Source organism: Alligator sinensis, unplaced genomic scaffold, assembly GCF_000455745.1.
Source record: "Alligator sinensis unplaced genomic scaffold, ASM45574v1 scaffold588_1, whole genome shotgun sequence".
Lineage (NCBI taxonomy): Eukaryota > Metazoa > Chordata > Crocodylia > Alligatoridae > Alligator > Alligator sinensis.
The window spans coordinates 908,379-926,978 of NW_005842244.1; the positions used below are offsets into that span (position 1 = coordinate 908,379).

The window sequence follows — 18,600 nt, forward strand, 5'->3', positions numbered from 1 at the left end:
TAACTCGGAGGAGTATTTCCTGTAAAAGAGGAGAAAGGAGAAATCGCTCCCAGAAGCAGGGAGAACGACCGGGAACCGGAGAACCGGTCTGAGGCTGTCATATGAGGCCTGGAAACATCTTGAACGCATCACCCAGCAGTTGGCATGTGGACGGGGTGTAGGGGAGGCAGAGCCCCGTGGACCACCGGGTCAGACGACCATGAGTAACACCATCTATTGGGAGGCCCCACCCAGGATAAAGATCTCCACTGTAGACCCCTCTTAAGGTATATATTTACATCCAAGTCATGGCAGGCGAGTTGAGGGGAGGGGCAACACCCTGATAGACCAGGCGGAGCGGGGCGCAGGCTCCACACCCTGCCTACCCCCCGGATCTGCAGCCAGATAGTGCCTGTTGTGCCCACCCTGGGTGCCGAATTGGGACCACTGTCCAGATCCAGCCCACAGATGGACCAGGAAATGCTTATCAGGTTCACTAGGGAAAAAGGTTGGCCACCACTGGATTAAGTAGTAAGAAGCAGAGGTTCACCGATACCTCGGTCCTATATTGGATACGCACCAATATAGGGAAAATTGACAGCATCAGAAATTGACTATATTTGCCCAATGTGGCCGATAATGTGGCTGATAAATGTCCCATGCATGTGCGCAGCATGGCAGCTTGGAGAGCGGCATTGGCTGGTAAGTCTGTTGTGCGGGAAGGGTGAGGGGAGGAGGGAAGGGGCATGGGTGGGGGCACAGATTAAGGCCCCCTGTGGCGACAGAGGGAGTGGGGCAGAGGCAGGCACTGCTCAGCTGGGGCGGGCGCAGAAAAGATGCAAGCAGCTCACCTGGTGGGGTGTGGGGGGGGGCAGCTCCTGCCACTGCACGCACCCTGGGAGGGCATGGGGGGCGTGTGCCCCCAGATCTGCATGCAGGGTAGGGCAGGCTGGGGCTGGGGGCTGTACCAGGCTCTTCCCAGTGGAGGTATTAGGTTAGGGCAGCACTGGGCTCGGCTGCGCTCGGAGCATGTGGCAGCAGTGCTGGGAGGGGGGCTATAGTGAATTTTGGGGTGGCTGGAGCTCCCTCCCACTGCCATCACTGCTGCCTGTCTTGAGTGCAGCCCGGCCCAGCCCTCCCGCCGGGAAGATCTCTGCACTTCCCCAGACCCAGTCTGCAGCGGCAGCCGGCCCTACCCCGCACGCAGATCCGGGGGAACACATCTCCCTCGCCGCCCTCCTGAGGTATGCTTAGTGGCGCAAGCCCACCTCCCCGCCCCGTGAATGAGCCGCTCGTGGCTCTATCCTGTGCCCACTCCACCCCGGGCTGAGCAGTGCTTGCCCCTGCCCCACTCCCTCCATCACCACAGGGGCCTCGACCAGCTCCCCCCCACAACACCACCTGATGCTGGTCTCCAAGCTGCCCAGCTGCATATGTGAATCAGATAAGTATAAGCCGACATGGCTCCTTAAAAATCGGTCATTGGTATCGGCCCCAAAAATCTCTAGCAGCGCACCCCTAGTAAAAAGATACTGACTATTTAAACATCAACACTATCTTCTGGTGATCCCCATACATTAAGGAAAGTAGATACATCTTGGACAGCACAAAATACTTTATTATCAGGTCTCCATTTAAAAAAAGGACCAAGGATATTAGTGAATAGTTTACATAATTTTTACCCTCTAGTAACATAAGCAGTACAAGAAATTCTTACTCCTGATATTCTGTACCATTAAACATAAAGCACCTATGTCTTTTTCAAAGACAATTATAGGGAAGATGGTAAAAAGATGTTTAATTTTAGAATCCATTTGAGACAAAATGTTTGCTTTGCAAGATTCAAGTCAGGAAAAATATACAGGTTCTAGTCCAATTTCAATGCCCAATGTCACTTTTCACTGTTGAATTCAGGTACTTCATTTATGGGGTTTTTTTAAACAACCCCTTTTCAGCTGCTAATCAGCTATGCTAAAGAGTGGCCTACATTTTGCAAGCACTACTGAAGATTGTCATTGATCTCTACAGAAAAAGCCCTCATAGTAGCAGGGTTGCATTACAAAATAAATCAACACAGAAGTTGGGCCCATCCATGTGTTTTTTTTAAACAAAATGAGAAAAATACAATTTCCAGGTCTTTAAAAAATCGTTATCACTCCATAACTATTGCAGAGGTCTTACATCCTGGAAACGGTGACACACAATTGACACTTAAGCTACCATGGCTGAAATCTTGGCCCCACTGATGATATCAAACTTTCAAAGTTCAATAGATTATAGGCTGTCATCCCAGATGCCTTGTCAACCCCCAAACTCACTTTTATCCCAGTAAAAAATTCAAAATCACACTGAACGACAAAACATTGACAGTGCAAATTCTAAGCATCTGTATACCTAAGACGTGGTATAACTTCAGAACCCTGAGTTGTATGTTTCTAGAAAGATTAGTCACATATATGCAACCTGAAAAATGAGTACCTTTAAAGGCAGGGGTGTCAAACACTTTAGATCCTAGGTTTGATCCAAACCAGAAGAGCTTGTCCCAGGCAGGATCTGTGGAGCCAACAATAGCTGGGGTGGGTCCAAGAGAGAGCAGCAGTGAGCTGGGCAGCACAGGGTGAGGGGAAACTTGAGCAGCAGTGCAGGACACAGGGTAAAGAGGAGGGCATAGGAAATCAGGCAGCAGCACTGTGGGGAGGGGTCACGAGTGGCAGCAAGGAACAGCCCTCATTTACCCCTCTGCCACTGAAAGCTATGTCCATTGGGGTCCAGGGACCCCAAATTCTGTGGCAGGCCATGCTCTACTGGCCAGGCCCCCATCTTCCAGTAGCCGCTGGACTACCATCAGACCAGATGGAATGATTCTGTGGGGTGAATCTGGCCCATAGACCATATGTTTGGCACACCTGCTCTAAGACAAAGTAATTTGCCTGATGAAATTTACTATTTGCCATCTTTGTCCAATGTATAACATTTAATATATAGAAAGATATTTATTAATGACACTTTCATCAGAACTAAGTCTACATCCATTTTAGGAGTTTACTGAATCAATAAACACAATCAAGTATGTGTGTGCATGTAGAGAGACTGGGAGAGAGACTTACTGCCAGGCTTAGGGATATGTCTGCATTTTTCTGAAGGTTCCATTGGTAATACTCAGCCTGGTAAGCCGTGCTCCATAGTAATCTATAATATAACTAGAGCCATCAGAAGGTCCAACAATCTAGAAAAGAGAAAAATATTTTCAATATGAATTAAAAATAAACGTTTTTGTGCTACTGTCTTAATTACTGTTAGCTTGTCCATCATAAAATTAGTCATGCTCAATCAGTAAAATATAAAAGTGGACTCATCTTAAAGTTGTGCCTGCAAATGAACCATTTTAGTAAGCACTTTTTTTGAAGGAATACTTCCCTAGGACTTCTGCTCAAACAACAAATGACACTGGGGAACGAGCTGCTACACTTCAACTGTAGGAGGAACTAGTCAGGATTCAAGTCATAGAAGGTGGTCCTAGAAGATTTTGCTGACAGAAGGTATCTAGACAACTCCATTTCAGTGAAAAGTTAGAGTGGGGATAAGGGAGAGACTGGGAAGATGGCACTAACTTGGAAATGCTACCCTAGTAAGGAACAGGAGGGTGGCTTTCCTTGGATTTCTCCTCTTCTTTTTAAAAAAAACCTATAGGGAAACTGCCCTCAACCGTGCCTGCAGGTGATGGGAGGAAAGGTTACTGGTATATATATTTTACGACTAAAATACTACAAAACTATGTGCGTGAACATAATATTACATACATGCACATCCCAACTTCTTACAACTGTCCCAAAGATTAAAGCTTTTCAAAAGTCTAGATTGAAGGATCTCAGCTGCAACACTGCTCTGAGACTGGTTCCTTATTGTTCTAAGAATAATAGTGGTACCAAATGATAATTGAATTTCATGTCATGAACTCTCTCAGGAGGGAGGAGAAGCAGCCAGACACCATCTTCCCTTGAACCGTAAATGTCTAGAAATAGGAATATTAGTCTACAGGGAGGTGGCATAATTTATTACATAGGGTGGAAAAATGAGGGTCAAGAGATGATTACAAGAAGTGGTACAGTTTTAGACAAGTTGTTTCACTTTTCTACGCCTGATGAACTCGGATTCCATGATGACTGACATCGGATAAGAACCGGAATTAAGGTGGAATAGGGCCAGGACTGTCAAGTCCCTTACTGGCAGTCTTCTAGGCATGATGGAAAGCCATTAATTCTGCTGCTTTTGTTAGACTGTTCAGGTAGTTTAAATTTTTTGCACCTGCTATTCCTTTTCTCGTTTCCCTTCACTCTTTATTCAGAATAGATCTTCTGCTTAAGAGATGTTTTCCTGGGTCAGTGGGGGTTAACTTTTTGGGTAGGTATGACACAGAAGAATGTAAAAATACGTGTTATACAGAATAAAGGCAAGCTATTTCATCGTGTCATAACCATTATTGTTAGCAGATTTAGAACAGGCTACATAACTGGATGAAGATGTATGTCTTTGCAGAGTAGCAAAGAAAATTTATGAATTGCACAACAAATAAGTTGAAGTATTCTGTTTATCCAGGGTCAAGAGACAGTAACATCTTTGTTTGCTTCCTTCCTACAGTCCAGGATTTTATCCCTGAGAGACTGGCAATTTCTTTGCCCTAACAGTTTTCAACAAAATGCAAAACGTTGATGGCCAATAAGCAAAATACAAAATTGGAAAAAAAAAACCCAAAAGCTGTATTCAAACATTCAGGACATGGATATTATCCCAGAAATAGAGGAAGTCATCTCTGTGAGGCACAAACTGTCACTCCAAAATGAAACCACACTTTTTCAATCACACTTCTTTTGCCCCAAGATAAAGTGGCAGCACTCCCTCATCCATGCCTCCTCCCACCTTAAATCATGGGGTAAGCTAGCAGATGATCACATGTAAACTTAAAAATGGAGAACAGGAATTTTATTACGTTCAGAATAGTAGATGTAGTATATCATCTGTAAGTGCACCACAATGGAACACACGCAAAGCTGGTGTGTTATGCCTTCTGATAAGATATTTCAGGAGGGTCAAGAACACTAACTAAAGCTGGCTCCCAAACTCAGTTCAAATTGACAGTTGCGTTCATAAAGTATTATTTACAAAAGTACAGCTTCTTTCCACTTTGGAGAAATGAAGCAGGAAGCAAGAGTAAAGCTGATATAGACACAGAGCAAAGTAGCCAGACCAAGATTGTTGAAACATCACACACTCCTTTGCTCAAAGACGCGCTGGATATTTTAATATATTTTAGTTATAAAATTATGCATTGTATCTGTCACTTTCTAGTTTGTGAAGAAAACAAAGTTGGATTACTGAAATTTTACCATATATCTGGATAATCAGCATCTTCTCTTTCTCCTCTTTTCTGGTTTCCAACACCCTGGTATGTCTACACAAAACAATAGTAACTAAAACCCGACTTCTGCAGCACCATTAATCAGCAAGTCAGTGACCGATTAACAAAGATAAAATTTTAATCTGTAGCTGTTGGGAGAGGAGTTAAATTTAAAAGTAGTGGAGTGAATTTAGAGCACAGGCTCCACTGTCTTTAAATGGGACTCTGTTCTTAAAGTCATTCAAATACCATCCTAGACCATCAGGTTCATCAGTGCAGTCTTTTTGGACGCACTTACAGATGTCTCCCAAGTGCGGTATTAAGCCAATGACCTTAAATACCAATAGTCACAAAATCCTGGGGTATCTTACACCTCACATGACTAAGCCACATACTTGCAATGGGGAATTAAATTTTGCCTAATGTTCTTCAGCTGGTTGTAAATGTGTTGGGTTTCATTCTGTGGTTACAAAGTATTGTTTTTGTGGTGAAAAAGCCTCAAACTTATACCTAAAAGGTAGTTGCACTGCAGCAGTTGGAACAAATATCCAGTCCATAGTTTTTAAAAACTTCAAATCTGTAAACCTTCATGTTCATGTCCTCTTCAATGTAAGATTATAAACATAACTGAGATGTAAGTATATAGATTTTAATGCAAAAAGATTAAGAAAAGTCTTTTGGACAGGTGACTGGCCACCTTTTGGACTAAACTGGACCTTTTCTTAAGTAGAAAAGAACTTTTTTTTTTTTTTTTGTATCTCAATTTGAAGGCATCGACTTACCTGCATGGAAATAAGAATGAAATCAATTAGGCTTCCAATTCCACAAAAACCTACAGTGCAAAACTTTAGCAAACCTAAAAAAAAAAAAGATTTCATTTCAACCTTGGGAAGTTCTCTATCATTTAGAGGACTTTACAGTTTCTAAACAGTTGGCATTTCTCCGACTCCCACTCCACCCCAAAAAAAGACTTGATTTATCATAACTAAAATTAATTCAAATCTTTAATAATTAGATAGTCTTCGCTTATGCCACCTTTGAAGAAGCTGACTTAATTATATTAGTTAAATTTAGCAGACATGAATTATTACAATCATCTTAAATTGTTGAGATTCTTTTCCTTATGTGCTAGTCTGAGTTCACATAAAGAACACAGGAATCTTCATGCAATTAAGCTGTAAGACTTATTTAATGTCAAACTTTCTATTGTTTCAAACCGCATTACATATTAATTGCATTACATGCTAGGTTTGGATACCACTTCTAATAGACACAAAAGTAACCACTTTATGTCCTCCTCCTGCTTCCCCTCCAACTAAACTTTTGGATATTTGTCCCAATTCCACTGGGACATGTCTAAAATGACTAACAAATGATTGCTTCATTGAGAGTTGTCCATAGAATATGGGGAAGAAATACATTTTAGATAAAATTTAAGACTAAATGATCTTTTTCAATGGCTTTAAATAAAACAGCTCCAATTGAAAAGATGACCTAAAAGTTTCAGGCTCCCAAGACACTGGGACATTCAAGGGAATTTTACTTAAGAAAAGGAATGCATAGATGTTTCCCCTGTAACCAGGTCAAGGTAATAGCAGGATATACTGCAAAATGCTCTCAACAGGGAGCTTATGTTTATACCTATCCATAAAGCACATGGCATCCTTCTGATGTAATAAAAATAAACACTGACAATACACCTCTCTCCATATATTTTACAGGAGAAACACAACAGAAAAAAAATGGAGATTTAATAATAAGTTCATGCCGAGAGAAATGGAAATACCAATTGCAGGATAAGCAATAAGACATGCAGGCCTTATTATTTGCAAAAATATAAAGGTATATAAATGTTGTTCCTAATGGCTGATCTGTGAAACTTGTAGCAGTCTGTCATACACAGTTTGACAGCAGCAGTGGCTTTGAAGTCACAAACAGCTAACACAACAAATCTCAGCACCAGGATAAATTCAGAGACAATATTAACATATCACATGCCAACTTCTTTGGTAAATACAAGAGTACCTACCTGTCTCCGTATCTGGAAAATCCTCCACACAGAATTTTTATGGTAGATTATTTCACCATCTCACCAAGTGCTAAACACATTTGAGTATTTTAGAGACCCAACAAACCCCTTTTACCACACTAACAATATGGTGACTGCAGTCGAGATGGTAGCTCTATGTTTGTAAGCATTTTACCTGTGCAATTGGCTGCAGAGCTAATGTGGACTGTATCATTTCAGTTGCGGTACAGGCTGTATAAAACACTGTTACTGAGTCCAAGTTTTGTTTTGGGGGAGTGTAGAGAAAGTTAATGAAAGGAGGAACTAAAATTCAAGAAACTTTGACCAAATAAGTGAAAGAATATAGAGTGAAAAAAATGTTAGTGGTCCTACCCATAGTAAATGGGTTATTTAAATTTAGAGTTAGGAGATTACATTGTGAACCCTGCAAAATAAATCAACTTGTTCACTTGTATTCATTAGTTTGGATATACCAGTGCTCCCTTTAAGCACAGCAGAAGCAAGCAGATGTCTATAAGAGCATTTTTTCACCACGTTTCTGCAAAATGTCTTGATTTCTACTCCTGTCAGGGAATAGATGACCCAAAAATAAATTGCTCGCTGACAAGTAAACCGTTTTATTGATTTCTCTCTCTCTTTTTTTTTTTTTTTTAAAGATAAAAGCTGTTCATAGATTCATAGATGTAGGGGTCAGAAGGGACCAAAGTAGATCATCAAGTTCAACCCCCTGCCCTGGACAGGAGAGAATACTGGGCTCATATGACCACAGCTAGGTAACTGTCAAGCCTCTTCTTCAAGACCCCCAAGTTAGAAGTCAGCACCACTTCCTTTGGAAGTTGGTTCCAGATCCTAGCTATCCTGACTGTGAAATAGTGTCTTCTAATGTCCAGTCTGAACCTACTCTCAAACAACTTATGGCCTTTATTCCTTGTTACTCTGGGAGGTGCTCAGGTGAACAGGGTCTCTCCCATTCCCCGCTGGTCCCCCCTGGTAAGTTTATAGACGACTACCAGATCCCCTCTCAGCCTTCTCTTGTGAAGGCTGAACAGGTTCAGGTCCTGTAGCCTCTCCTCATAGGGTCTGCTCTGCTGACTCCTGATCATGCGGGTGGCCCTCCTCTGGACCCTCTCGATGCTGGCCACATCTCTCCTGAAGTGGGGCGCCCAGAACTGGACGCAGTACTCCAGCTGTGGCCTGACCAGTGTCGCATAGAGGGGGAGGATCACCTTCTTGATCCTGCCTGTGATCCATGACAAGGTGCAGTTAGCCTTACTGACCGCGTCCTCACATTGGCGGCTCACGTTCATTTTGGAATTAATCATGACTCCAAGATCTCTGTCTGCCACCGTGCTTTCAAGAAGGGAGATCCCCAGGCTATAGGCATGCTGCTGGTTCTTACTGCCTTAATGTAGCATCCTGCACTTGTCAGTACTGAATCCCATCCTATTCTCATTTGCCTACCCCTGTAACCTATCCAGGTCCAGCTGTATCCTGTCCCTCCCTTTGTGTGCCCACCTCACCCCAGATCTCGGTGTCATCAGCAAATTTGAACAGGGTGCTTTTCACCCCCTTGTCCAAGTCGCTAACAGAGAGATTAAACAGTGCGGGCCCAAGGACTGAGCCCTGGGGGACCCCACTGTCCACATCCCTCCAGGTCGAATAAGACCCGTCCACCACCACTCTCTGGGTGCGGCCCCTCAGCCAATTTGCGACCCACCTGACTGTGTTGGCATCAGTGCCACAGTCCCTAGCTCTTTCATGAGAATGGGATGGGAGACAGTGTCAAAGGACTTCCTGAAGTCCAGAAAGACTACGTCCACCGCAACACCTGTGTCCAATAATTTTGTGACCTGATCGTAGAAGGCAATCAGTCTGACAGGACCTGCCCTTAATGAACCCAAACACAGTAACCTTCGAACCATTCTGAATATCAAAGCTGTTTTTGGCAACAATAACAGGAAATCAAAGACTCATGCACCAATTCATTCACTGATCAAACTTGAAATTTTGTACAGAAACAGCTCTAAGTTCCAATAATATAGAGATCTGAACCTTTATTCATTAAAACAAAAAAAACCCAACCCAGCCTCATAAAAATAAATCCATCTTAAGTAAGGGAAGACATCAGAGTTGGAGTGTAGGCTGTTGCATTGGAGCTCAAAATTCTGAATTAGTGTTCGCTTTTAATTGCTATATGAAGCATTTGAATGGGACATTTGGGGGATTCTTAGAACTCTGGAAGATTCAAGATACTTGTGGAATAGATGCAATGCTACAGTGTCTGACTGTGGTGTTTGTCATAAATTATACCACTACACCAAATGGGGGTGGGAGGAGGGGAGAGGAAGGAAAAGGATGTGTGTGCATGTGACTATATGTTATTTTGAACAGGGGTCAGCAACCTATGGTCCATGGGCCCATGGATGTGGGGGCTCTGGCAACAGTCGCTTCCCCTATGCCAGCAGGGAAAAGTGGCATAGCAGGTAGGTCCTATCACCCAGCCTCCTACCCGGTGACCCAAACTAGGCCTATCTGGTCTGCAGCCTTAAAAGTTGCCAACCACTGTTTTTGAAGGTCTTAAAAAAAAAAAAAGGAAAAGGAAAAGGAAAAGACTGAAATAGGAAATTAGCACACAGTCCTTAACATGAGAAGGAAGGATTACTTATTTGAAGCTGCATGTTAATGTTGTTAGACCAACAAGCTTCCAGCATATAAGAGCACATGAAAAGGTACCCACAGGTTTAACATTCACAGAAACTGCCATACTGAGCAGATAAGTCAGATAACTTTACTTACGGGCAACCACCATCTCTAGAGGATGACCAACCTCCCAAGCAGTAAGGCCTGTATATCCTATATTTTAAAAATCCTCTCTGTGATAACTGTCTCTACTATCCATGTGCCAGATTCTTGTTTGAATTCTGCTGCCCTCCTGAAAGGCATTTTGCTGAAAGGAATTCCAGAGGATAACTGTGCATCATATACGTATTTACCAGTTTTAAGTCTGTTGCCTTTCAGTTTCATTGACTGTCCCTTAATCCATGTTTTTAGAGAAGTGGCGCACCAACACCACCATTAGTATGTTTGAAATACTTACTAGGCATGGGACCTGTCCCATGTTAAGCATAATTTTTTTCACCCTGCAGAGGGTAACTAAGAGCACTGAGCCTTTAGCGACTCAGAAAAGGCAAGATTATTGATTGGGACTAAAAGTCTGGACTATATGATGTGTCCTTCCTACATCATCTTGAGAAGAGATGTAGTGTACACTCAGCAAGTCTGCAGATGACGCCAAGCTGGGGGAGGTAGTGGATACACTGGAGGGTAGGGCTAGGATTCAGAGAAACCTTGATGAATTAGAGGATTGGACCAAAAGAAATCTTATGAGGTTCAATAACTACAAGGGCAAAGTCCTGCACTTAGAACAGAACAATTCCATACACTGGTACAGGCTGACTGGCCTAGCAGCAGTTCTGCAGAAAAGGACCTGGGGGTTACAGTGGACAAGCAGCTAAATATGAGGCAACAGTGTGTTCTTGTTGCCAAGAAGGCTAATAGCATACAGAGCTGTATTAGTAGGAGCGTTGCCAGCAGATCAAGGGAAGTGATTATTTCCCCCTGCTCAAAGCTGGTGAGGCCACATCTGGAGTATTGTGTCCAGTGTTGGGACCCTCACTACAGAAAGGATATAGACAAATTATGTTGCCATCCAGCGGATGGCAACAAAAGTGGTTCAGGAGCTGGGGCACATGACTTTTGAGGAGAAGTGGAGGGAACTGGGCTTAGTTAGTCTGGTGAAGAGAAGACAGAGAAGATTTAATAGCATCCCTTAACTACCTGAAGGGTTGTTCCAAAAGAGGATGGAGCTGGACTGTTCTCAGTGGGGGCAGATAACAGAACAAGAAGCAACAGTCTCAGGTTGCATGAAGGGAAGTTTAGGTTAGATATTAGGAAAAACTTCATCGCTGGGAGGATAGTAAAGCACTGGAACAGGTTACTCAGAGAGGCTGTGGAATCTCCATCCTTGGAGGGTTTTAAGACCTGGCTAGACAAAGCCTTGACTGGGATGATAATTGGAGCTGGTCCTGCTTTGAGCAGGGGGTTGGACTAGATCTCCTGAGTTTCCTTCCAACCCTTATTTTCTATGATTCTATCAGGAACTAATAAGTGTTTTTGCAGTCAAGAACTAGTTTTTTTAGACCTAAGTTAGAAGTCTAAATATTGTGGTACTTATGACAATGATTCAGTTTTCAATAAGTCATGGAAAAAGAGTTTCTTAACTATTAAGGCTTAGGCTGGCACAGGTTGGTTGGTTGCTGTTTTTTTTAAATAGCCAAGTAGATGACTTCCCCATTTCAAAGATGGTTCAAACACAAATTTAGATGCCAGTGTGAAAGAGCTTGGTAGTCTCTTCACAGAAAACCTCACAAACTGATATTATTTAGTGCAGTAGGCTCTTCTTGAGAGCAGACAAACCAAGATAAAAATTGCTGAGAAACAAATGATAAGAAAAGTGGTGCATCAGTGGAGTGGTGTTGGGTGCTTTTTGCAAAGCCTGGTTAAAGTTAATGCAATTGTTCCTACACCTTTGAGGATTACATTTACCAATTGAAAAAGAAATACTTCTAAGTGAAACTTTTACCTACTAACTTAACAACAGGAGACTTATCTTGCAACATCCTGTTTTGATAATTTTTTGAAGCAAGAGAAACTGGTTTAAAGTCAAGCCTTTGTACAGTCCAAAGTGCCCTTATTGAAAAATAGGTATCTGATGTATGTAGAAATGATGAATGGGGTATACTTGCTCCAGCTTTCAAAAAGCAGTGTGAAAATGCCTTTAAGAAACAGTAGGCCAAAACCACATTTATGAAGAAGTAAAAACATTACTCCTTCCTAAATGTTAAGTGAGTTGATGAATGAATGTTTTCCGTTTTCAAAACACGAACAGGATACATAGGCTGTAAATCAGGAGTGTCAAAGATCCGGCCTGCAGCGTGGCCTATTACGTTTCGGACCGGTATGCTGTATGCAACACACATTGACCCAGCCCAGTGCACTGCATGCAGAGCCCTTCTGGCGCAGACTTCACACAGCATGGGACCTGGAGCCGGTGTGCTACACAGTGTGCGAGGCCAGTCTTGGCTACATGCTTTATGACATACTACCCCTGTATGCTGGATCTGGGTCTGGTCCAGATCAGGCCCACAAACCAGCCTTGCACATTGGAGCCAGCCCACAGGGCCGGACCAATGCAGGCGCCACATGCAGCATGCACACCAGACCAGCTTGTGCACTGTGTGGGGCACCCATCCAGAACCAGCCCATGTACCAAGCAAGGGCCAAGGTCAGTGCATGCTACATGCAGTGCACAGGGCTAGAGGCGGCATGTATGCTAAAAGCATCATGTGAGGCCAGTCCAGGGCACACACTGCATGTGTCACCTGCATCAAACTGGCTCTGGCATGTGAGGTAGGCCTATGGACCTGATCCAGGTCCCAAACCAGCCCATGCTCTTAAAAAGGGTGATTTCTTTCCACATTTAAGGAAGCCTGCTGCTTTACAAGTCATCTCTTAAAAATAACCTGCAAGATTTCAGATAGTTCCATTTGTTAGCCATAGTGCAGGTGTGTCAAGCAACACATTTTTGACAATGAGATAGAAAAATCAATAAATTAATTTTGTTTCTGCTTCACTGTTCTCCACCAATTTAAGTGCAAGAAATACAGAAGTTAAGCCTTCTGTATTAAAGGCTTTTCATACAAGTGTCTGAAACCTAAAAATATTGCACATTCTTATTCTAAGTCCCACAGATAAAAAGGAAACAACTTGAAGCATTGGTACCATGGAAAATGGACATCTTGAGTTATCAACTGATTCCAAAAAAGGAATCTTAGAGGATTTAATCTTTTTATGCAACAGATGGGAAAATAAGTATGCTAATTATAGAATCTCAGAAAAGAGACCACAGATGTTAACACAGAACTCTCCATAAGGACAGAGAACATTATTAGAAAAACAAGACTTCACATTTAAGAGGCAGTTGAAGTGGCACTAGTATACTTAGCTTCTCTACCAATTACATCATATTATCTAGAGTTAAACATAAGTGAAAAATTCTTTAATATACTGAGACAGTAGTTCTAACATAATAGGATGCCTGGATACCCTAGAAACCAACGTCACCTTCTTCACCCTGTGGATCAAATCCTGAAAATGCTATTTGGCATAGTTATTACCTTGCGTAACTTCATTACAGTCCCAGCTTCAGAAGACTCACCAAAGATAATCAGCATTGCCCCAGGAAGAACCAGGATTAGATCCCTTGGTACTTATTGTAAAACTTATTTATTTTGTGCTAGAAAAAATTAAGACCTGATCATGTAGATTCACCAATCAACATTTCACTTTCACTATACAAGTGGAGAACAAAAACTTCAAACTGCCTTGAATATTGTGAAAGAAACTTGAATCAATTGTAAATTAAAAATATAAACTATAAGCTGGGGCATAATAAACTGAAATTACTGAAAGAAACTCTTAAAAGTTAAATTAATCATGACACTAATTTAAGAAGTCTAGAGTTTTATCCAAAGACAATTATTTAAATTCTTGGTAAAGATAAAAACACAATAAATATTCAGTTGCATATTGCAAATCTACACAAAGAAAATAATTAATTCAATAATATAGCTTGATAAAAGTAGTATCTGAAAGCAATTAGAGTTAATATACTAATTAAGAAAATTACATGCAAAGAACAGCTAACAAAACAGTAGAATCTATCAAGCCTGTTAATGGCAGGTTAACAGTTATCATTCAGACATTAAACACTGGGTTTTTTTTAATTTAAAATAGGTATTTAGATAAGATATTGCTATGGTTACAGATGAACCTCCTTTTGGTATTTAAAGTCAGTTATCAGGTCTAGTGCTTCTCTATCTCTCGTGTGGATTTCTGCAGTTCCCCCACTCAAACCAGGCCCTAGGCTATAATATTCTGGGTTTAAATTGTCCCCATCCACCAGGCTGAACTGGGTTTGACATCTGTGGTGGTCTTTTTGGGGCTTTGTGACCACTAGTATTCAGACCAAAAGCTATCTTAAAATCAATGCTGTGTTTATTTTAAGAGTAGGAACAAAGGATTTAGTGGAATAAGTATTTTAAAAGTCTGCATTTGTCTGTTACCTAATGACCTGTCCTCTGGGGTAGTGGCTTAGGCATGTTTGAAGTAGTTAAGCAGCTCAGCAGGTGCTTTTGTATCCCCAGATAAGTTTATTTTAAATCAGTCTCTCTCTTCCTACTGCAAGGAAAACCATCCCAAAATAAAACCAATACCTTCACCCAGTAAACATCTCAATAACCACATAGTATTCATTAAATTACAGAACATCACAATTCAGTCAAAAATATCTTCCTACACTGCATCTTTTAGTTTAAGTTTATATTTTATAAACTATAATGATGAAATAGTTATTGTACAGTGGACTTCATATGGTATACAATTCAACTGTTTAGTACAGGAAGTTGGTCAGTTCAGGTTCCTATTGGACTGTCTGATTTCACATCTACTTTTTATAAAAAAAAAAAAAAGAGAACATATAGAATTTTAAAAACGTATTTGAACTATTTGGCCAGAAACCGATGGATATTACCCAAACGAGTGACAAGATTATAATTCAGCCATAGGATAAACCAGTTCAAATCCTAAATAATTATATTAATATTAAATACAGCTTCTCTCATTAGATCTCAGAGTTTCATAACCATTTGAGGTTCAGAAAAATGCAGTGATTTGCCCAAGGAAATGGTACCAAATCAAATTTGCTAACATGCCCTGCTAGTTAACCACAGTACCTCTTTGTTGCTGCTTGCTTTAAAAGGAGTTATACTCACTTAAATTGGGGCTGTCCAACTGAGGGTCTGTGAGGGCTTAAAATACAACCCCTGGGCTCCCCTACCCTTATTCCTCTAGCTGTGGTAGCAGCTGGGTCTCAGGGCTCCCCCTTCTTCCCTTGGCTTCTGCTGCATGCCCCTGCCCTGGGGGAGAGCACAGTACAAAATGATGTAGCACAGCCCACAGTGTTGGAGGAGCTAGTAGCTTGGAGCACCCTCATGGTGCAATGCCACATAGGAGCCCACAGGGAGAGGAAGGGGAGGTAGGGTGCAGTGGAGGGAGCACTCACCCAGACAGTGCAACGATGGAGGAGTCTCAGTGCGCAGTCTTGGGGGTCATGGTACATCTTAGTGCTGCCCTTGCAGTGTAAGGCCCCTACTGGTGTGGCCTTTGGGACATGTTGCCCCTAGCTGCTTTGAAATTGGAAAGCCCTGACTTAAAATAACAATCTGTTTGACCTTGTGTCCATTTAAATGGCTAACACACTGACACTAGGAGGCAGATCTGTATACTGCTTTGCTTTTGAAGTGAAGTAAAAAATACTGTTGTAAGTTTGAATACATTGACAGGTCAGTACTTCAGACATAAGTATACATGTAAATTGCAGTAATATAGAATTAGCTTTTATTTAACAAATCCAGAAAAAACAAGCTTACCTAAAGCAGGATAGCCTAGATAAAATCTGTCTGCTCCCAGCCATCCAAGAAATAAAGACAGAGCAACTGCCACTTTATACGAGTATCCATTTCTGCCAAGAAACAAGAAAGAAAAGCCATAGTTGAAACAAGATATTAATCTGTGTGCATATTTTCTGAGTAATTTAATTAGAAATTATGTACTATTGCCGGTTTCTGTTTATGCAAGAAGAAACTTGTGTTGTTTAACAATTTTAGTTTACTTCCAAAAAGTTAACATAGAAACTTCAACATCGCAATACTATCCATGTACATGTCCACTCTAACACAGAGCCCCTCTTGCCATGAGTGCTACCCCACAGCTTGCTGACAGTGGGGGGACGAAGCAGGAAAGGGCCAGGTCCGGGCAAGGGGCTCCATTCAGCCCCGCTCCCCGAGTGACCTGCCAGCTACAGCTTTTTGCTGTGCCAGGAACTGTGGCTGGAAGGAAGGAGTGGGGGGGTGAGCCCCTGCTGCAAGGGCCCTCCCCGCAGTTTGTTGCTTGGGGGGTCACCCCGAGTCTACAAGGGGCTTTCCCCTGCCCCCCACCCTTGGGCCCCAGTTCCCAGTGCAGCAAAATGTGAGGCTAAGCTGCTGCTGTAAAGAGGCTGGGACAGGGGAAAGGGAACTCCCCTGCTGCAAGGGCTCCCACAGTTTGCTATCTAGGGTCCTTGGGGAGGTGGGAAGGACTGGGCTGGGTCCCCGTGGTGGAGGACCTTCCCCCCCTGCCCAAGCTTCTTGACAGGAGCAGCCAGCAACTGCAGGAGGGGCAGCCCGGACTGGCGAGTCCTTGCACTGCGAAACGGGGCCAAGTGAAAGGAGCCTCCCCTTCAAGACCCCAGCTAGCAGGCTGTAGCAGAGACCCTGCAGTGGGGGGTTCCCTTTCCCCTCTGCCCCTGCCCACTGCTGACGGTCACCAGCTGGTGGGGGAGGAGTGGTGCAGCACAGTTCTCCTGCAGACTCCTGGGAGCACCTCCCGCCTGCTGATCTTGGCCAGTGCAGGCAGGCACCGAGTTCCCTCCACTGACCAGCACATCTGTTTGGTTGGAACGTACTCTAACTTACAGCACTTTAAGTAAAGCACAATAGTGAGAGCACCTTCCGCCAGAGGCTTTCTGAACTTAGCCAGTGTTCACAGTTAGTACACACAACAGGGCTTTACCCCTTCTTCTGAGATAGTCAAGAGAGTGCCAATTACTGTTGGGATCTGTGGTATGGACATCTTGATGCTGGCACTTTTCAGGCACTACTGACCTACGCCTAGGGACCTACTGAAATTGCAATTTCACGGATTTTCCAAAACCTGCATTGCCTGTGAAACCTGGGGGGGAAGCGGGACAAAAAAACCCACAAAACTTATGGAAAATAAAATGTTAGCTCCCCAGAAGGAGCTAGCAGTCCTAACAGTGCTGCAGCAGCCCACCAAAGAAGGGGGAGGGTGGGGTGCTGGCAAGATGGCTGTCACCCCCACCTCTTGCTGCTGACTGGCTCTGAGGGCTGTCTGTCATGGGGCCCCACCCACAAAATGGCTGCCAGGCCCTGGGTTCTGCCCCCCAAACTAGAGGTAGCCTCCTCGAATTTGGTAGGTCCCTACCTATGCTCAGTGCTAAATCAGTGACCTAAGGACAAATGGCTACAAATGCTATTAACAACCCTAAAGCCACCAGTGGATGCACTTGGGAGCAGTTACCTGTAGAAAGGAGGAACAGACCAGAGTGCAACTAGAACCGTAAAAGTATGCACCAATCCACTATTCTGATGTTGACACTTGGCAACGCATCCAATTAGTGAAAATGGCCAAAACAAGCCCTTAGATAACAGCTGAATAAAATGATTTCTCAAAGGCGGCAGCCACGTAGGAATCCAAACCCCTGCAATAAAGCATTTCTTATGCCAAAGAGAGATTTACAATTTTGCTTATTATCTGGATTTATTGACTTTAAAACCTAATGGCGACATTAAGTGATTAAACTGCGACTGTTACTTCAGTGCTTTTCTGTGTATAAATACTATGGAACAAACTGGGCCTTCCTGAGCGCAGTGAAAAATAACAAATCATTGTCTTGAAAACAGTTTCAGTAGTGAAGCATGCTAATGGTTTCATTTAAAAAGCTAAGATAAAACCTCTAGTTATGTTAATCAATTTGAAGTGTCAACAACCAAACAGACACTAATGCACAAAGGCAGTTTCAATATAAAAGTTTGTATGTAGGAGCACAAAATTACCTCCATGTTAATACCCATTCCAGACGGGTCCATTGGTCTAATGAATTTGCAGCTTCCATGTATTTTAATATTTTGAAAGAGAGCATAAACCCTTAAGGCTACAGGTATATAAGCAGGTAATACCATTTGTACCACATAAGAATGAAATGGGAGGGAAGAAGAGGCGGAATATCTGCTACAAAATGGAAACGTGTTAATGCTATAGGAAATGTTACATTTTTCCTTCTTTTAGTCTTACTCATTTCTTCAAGTAAAAAAAAAATGCAAGACTATTACAGGAGGTCATAATTAAGCTGCTCTTCCTAATGGTTTTCTATATATATATATATATATATATATAACAGACACTAACTTTAGTCGTGTCCCTTAATATATCTTGGAAGATATTTAGAAGTTGATATTTC

At 42.5% G+C, this 18,600-nt stretch overlaps 1 protein-coding gene across 3 annotated transcripts in view; it reads right to left on the reverse strand.

The window, feature by feature from the left end:
* The window catches only part of TM2D1 (TM2 domain containing 1), a 59,433-nt gene that overhangs the window by 31,613 nt on the left and 9,220 nt on the right, over positions 1 to 18,600 (reverse strand). For 2 of the 3 annotated variants that reach the window (XM_025208659.1, XM_014521707.2), the window contains exons 4-6: positions 15,953 to 16,044; positions 6,157 to 6,230; positions 3,087 to 3,205 (exon numbers count right to left, since the gene is read on the reverse strand). In XM_025208659.1, the coding sequence (XP_025064444.1) occupies positions 3,095 to 3,205; positions 6,157 to 6,230; positions 15,953 to 16,044 (277 nt within the window). In that variant the 3' untranslated portion in view covers positions 3,087 to 3,094. Of the gene's footprint in view, positions 1 to 2,457; positions 2,533 to 3,086; positions 3,206 to 6,156; positions 6,231 to 15,952; positions 16,045 to 18,600 lie in introns of all 3 variants that reach the window. The other variant, XR_003094968.1, reaches the window with a different exon arrangement.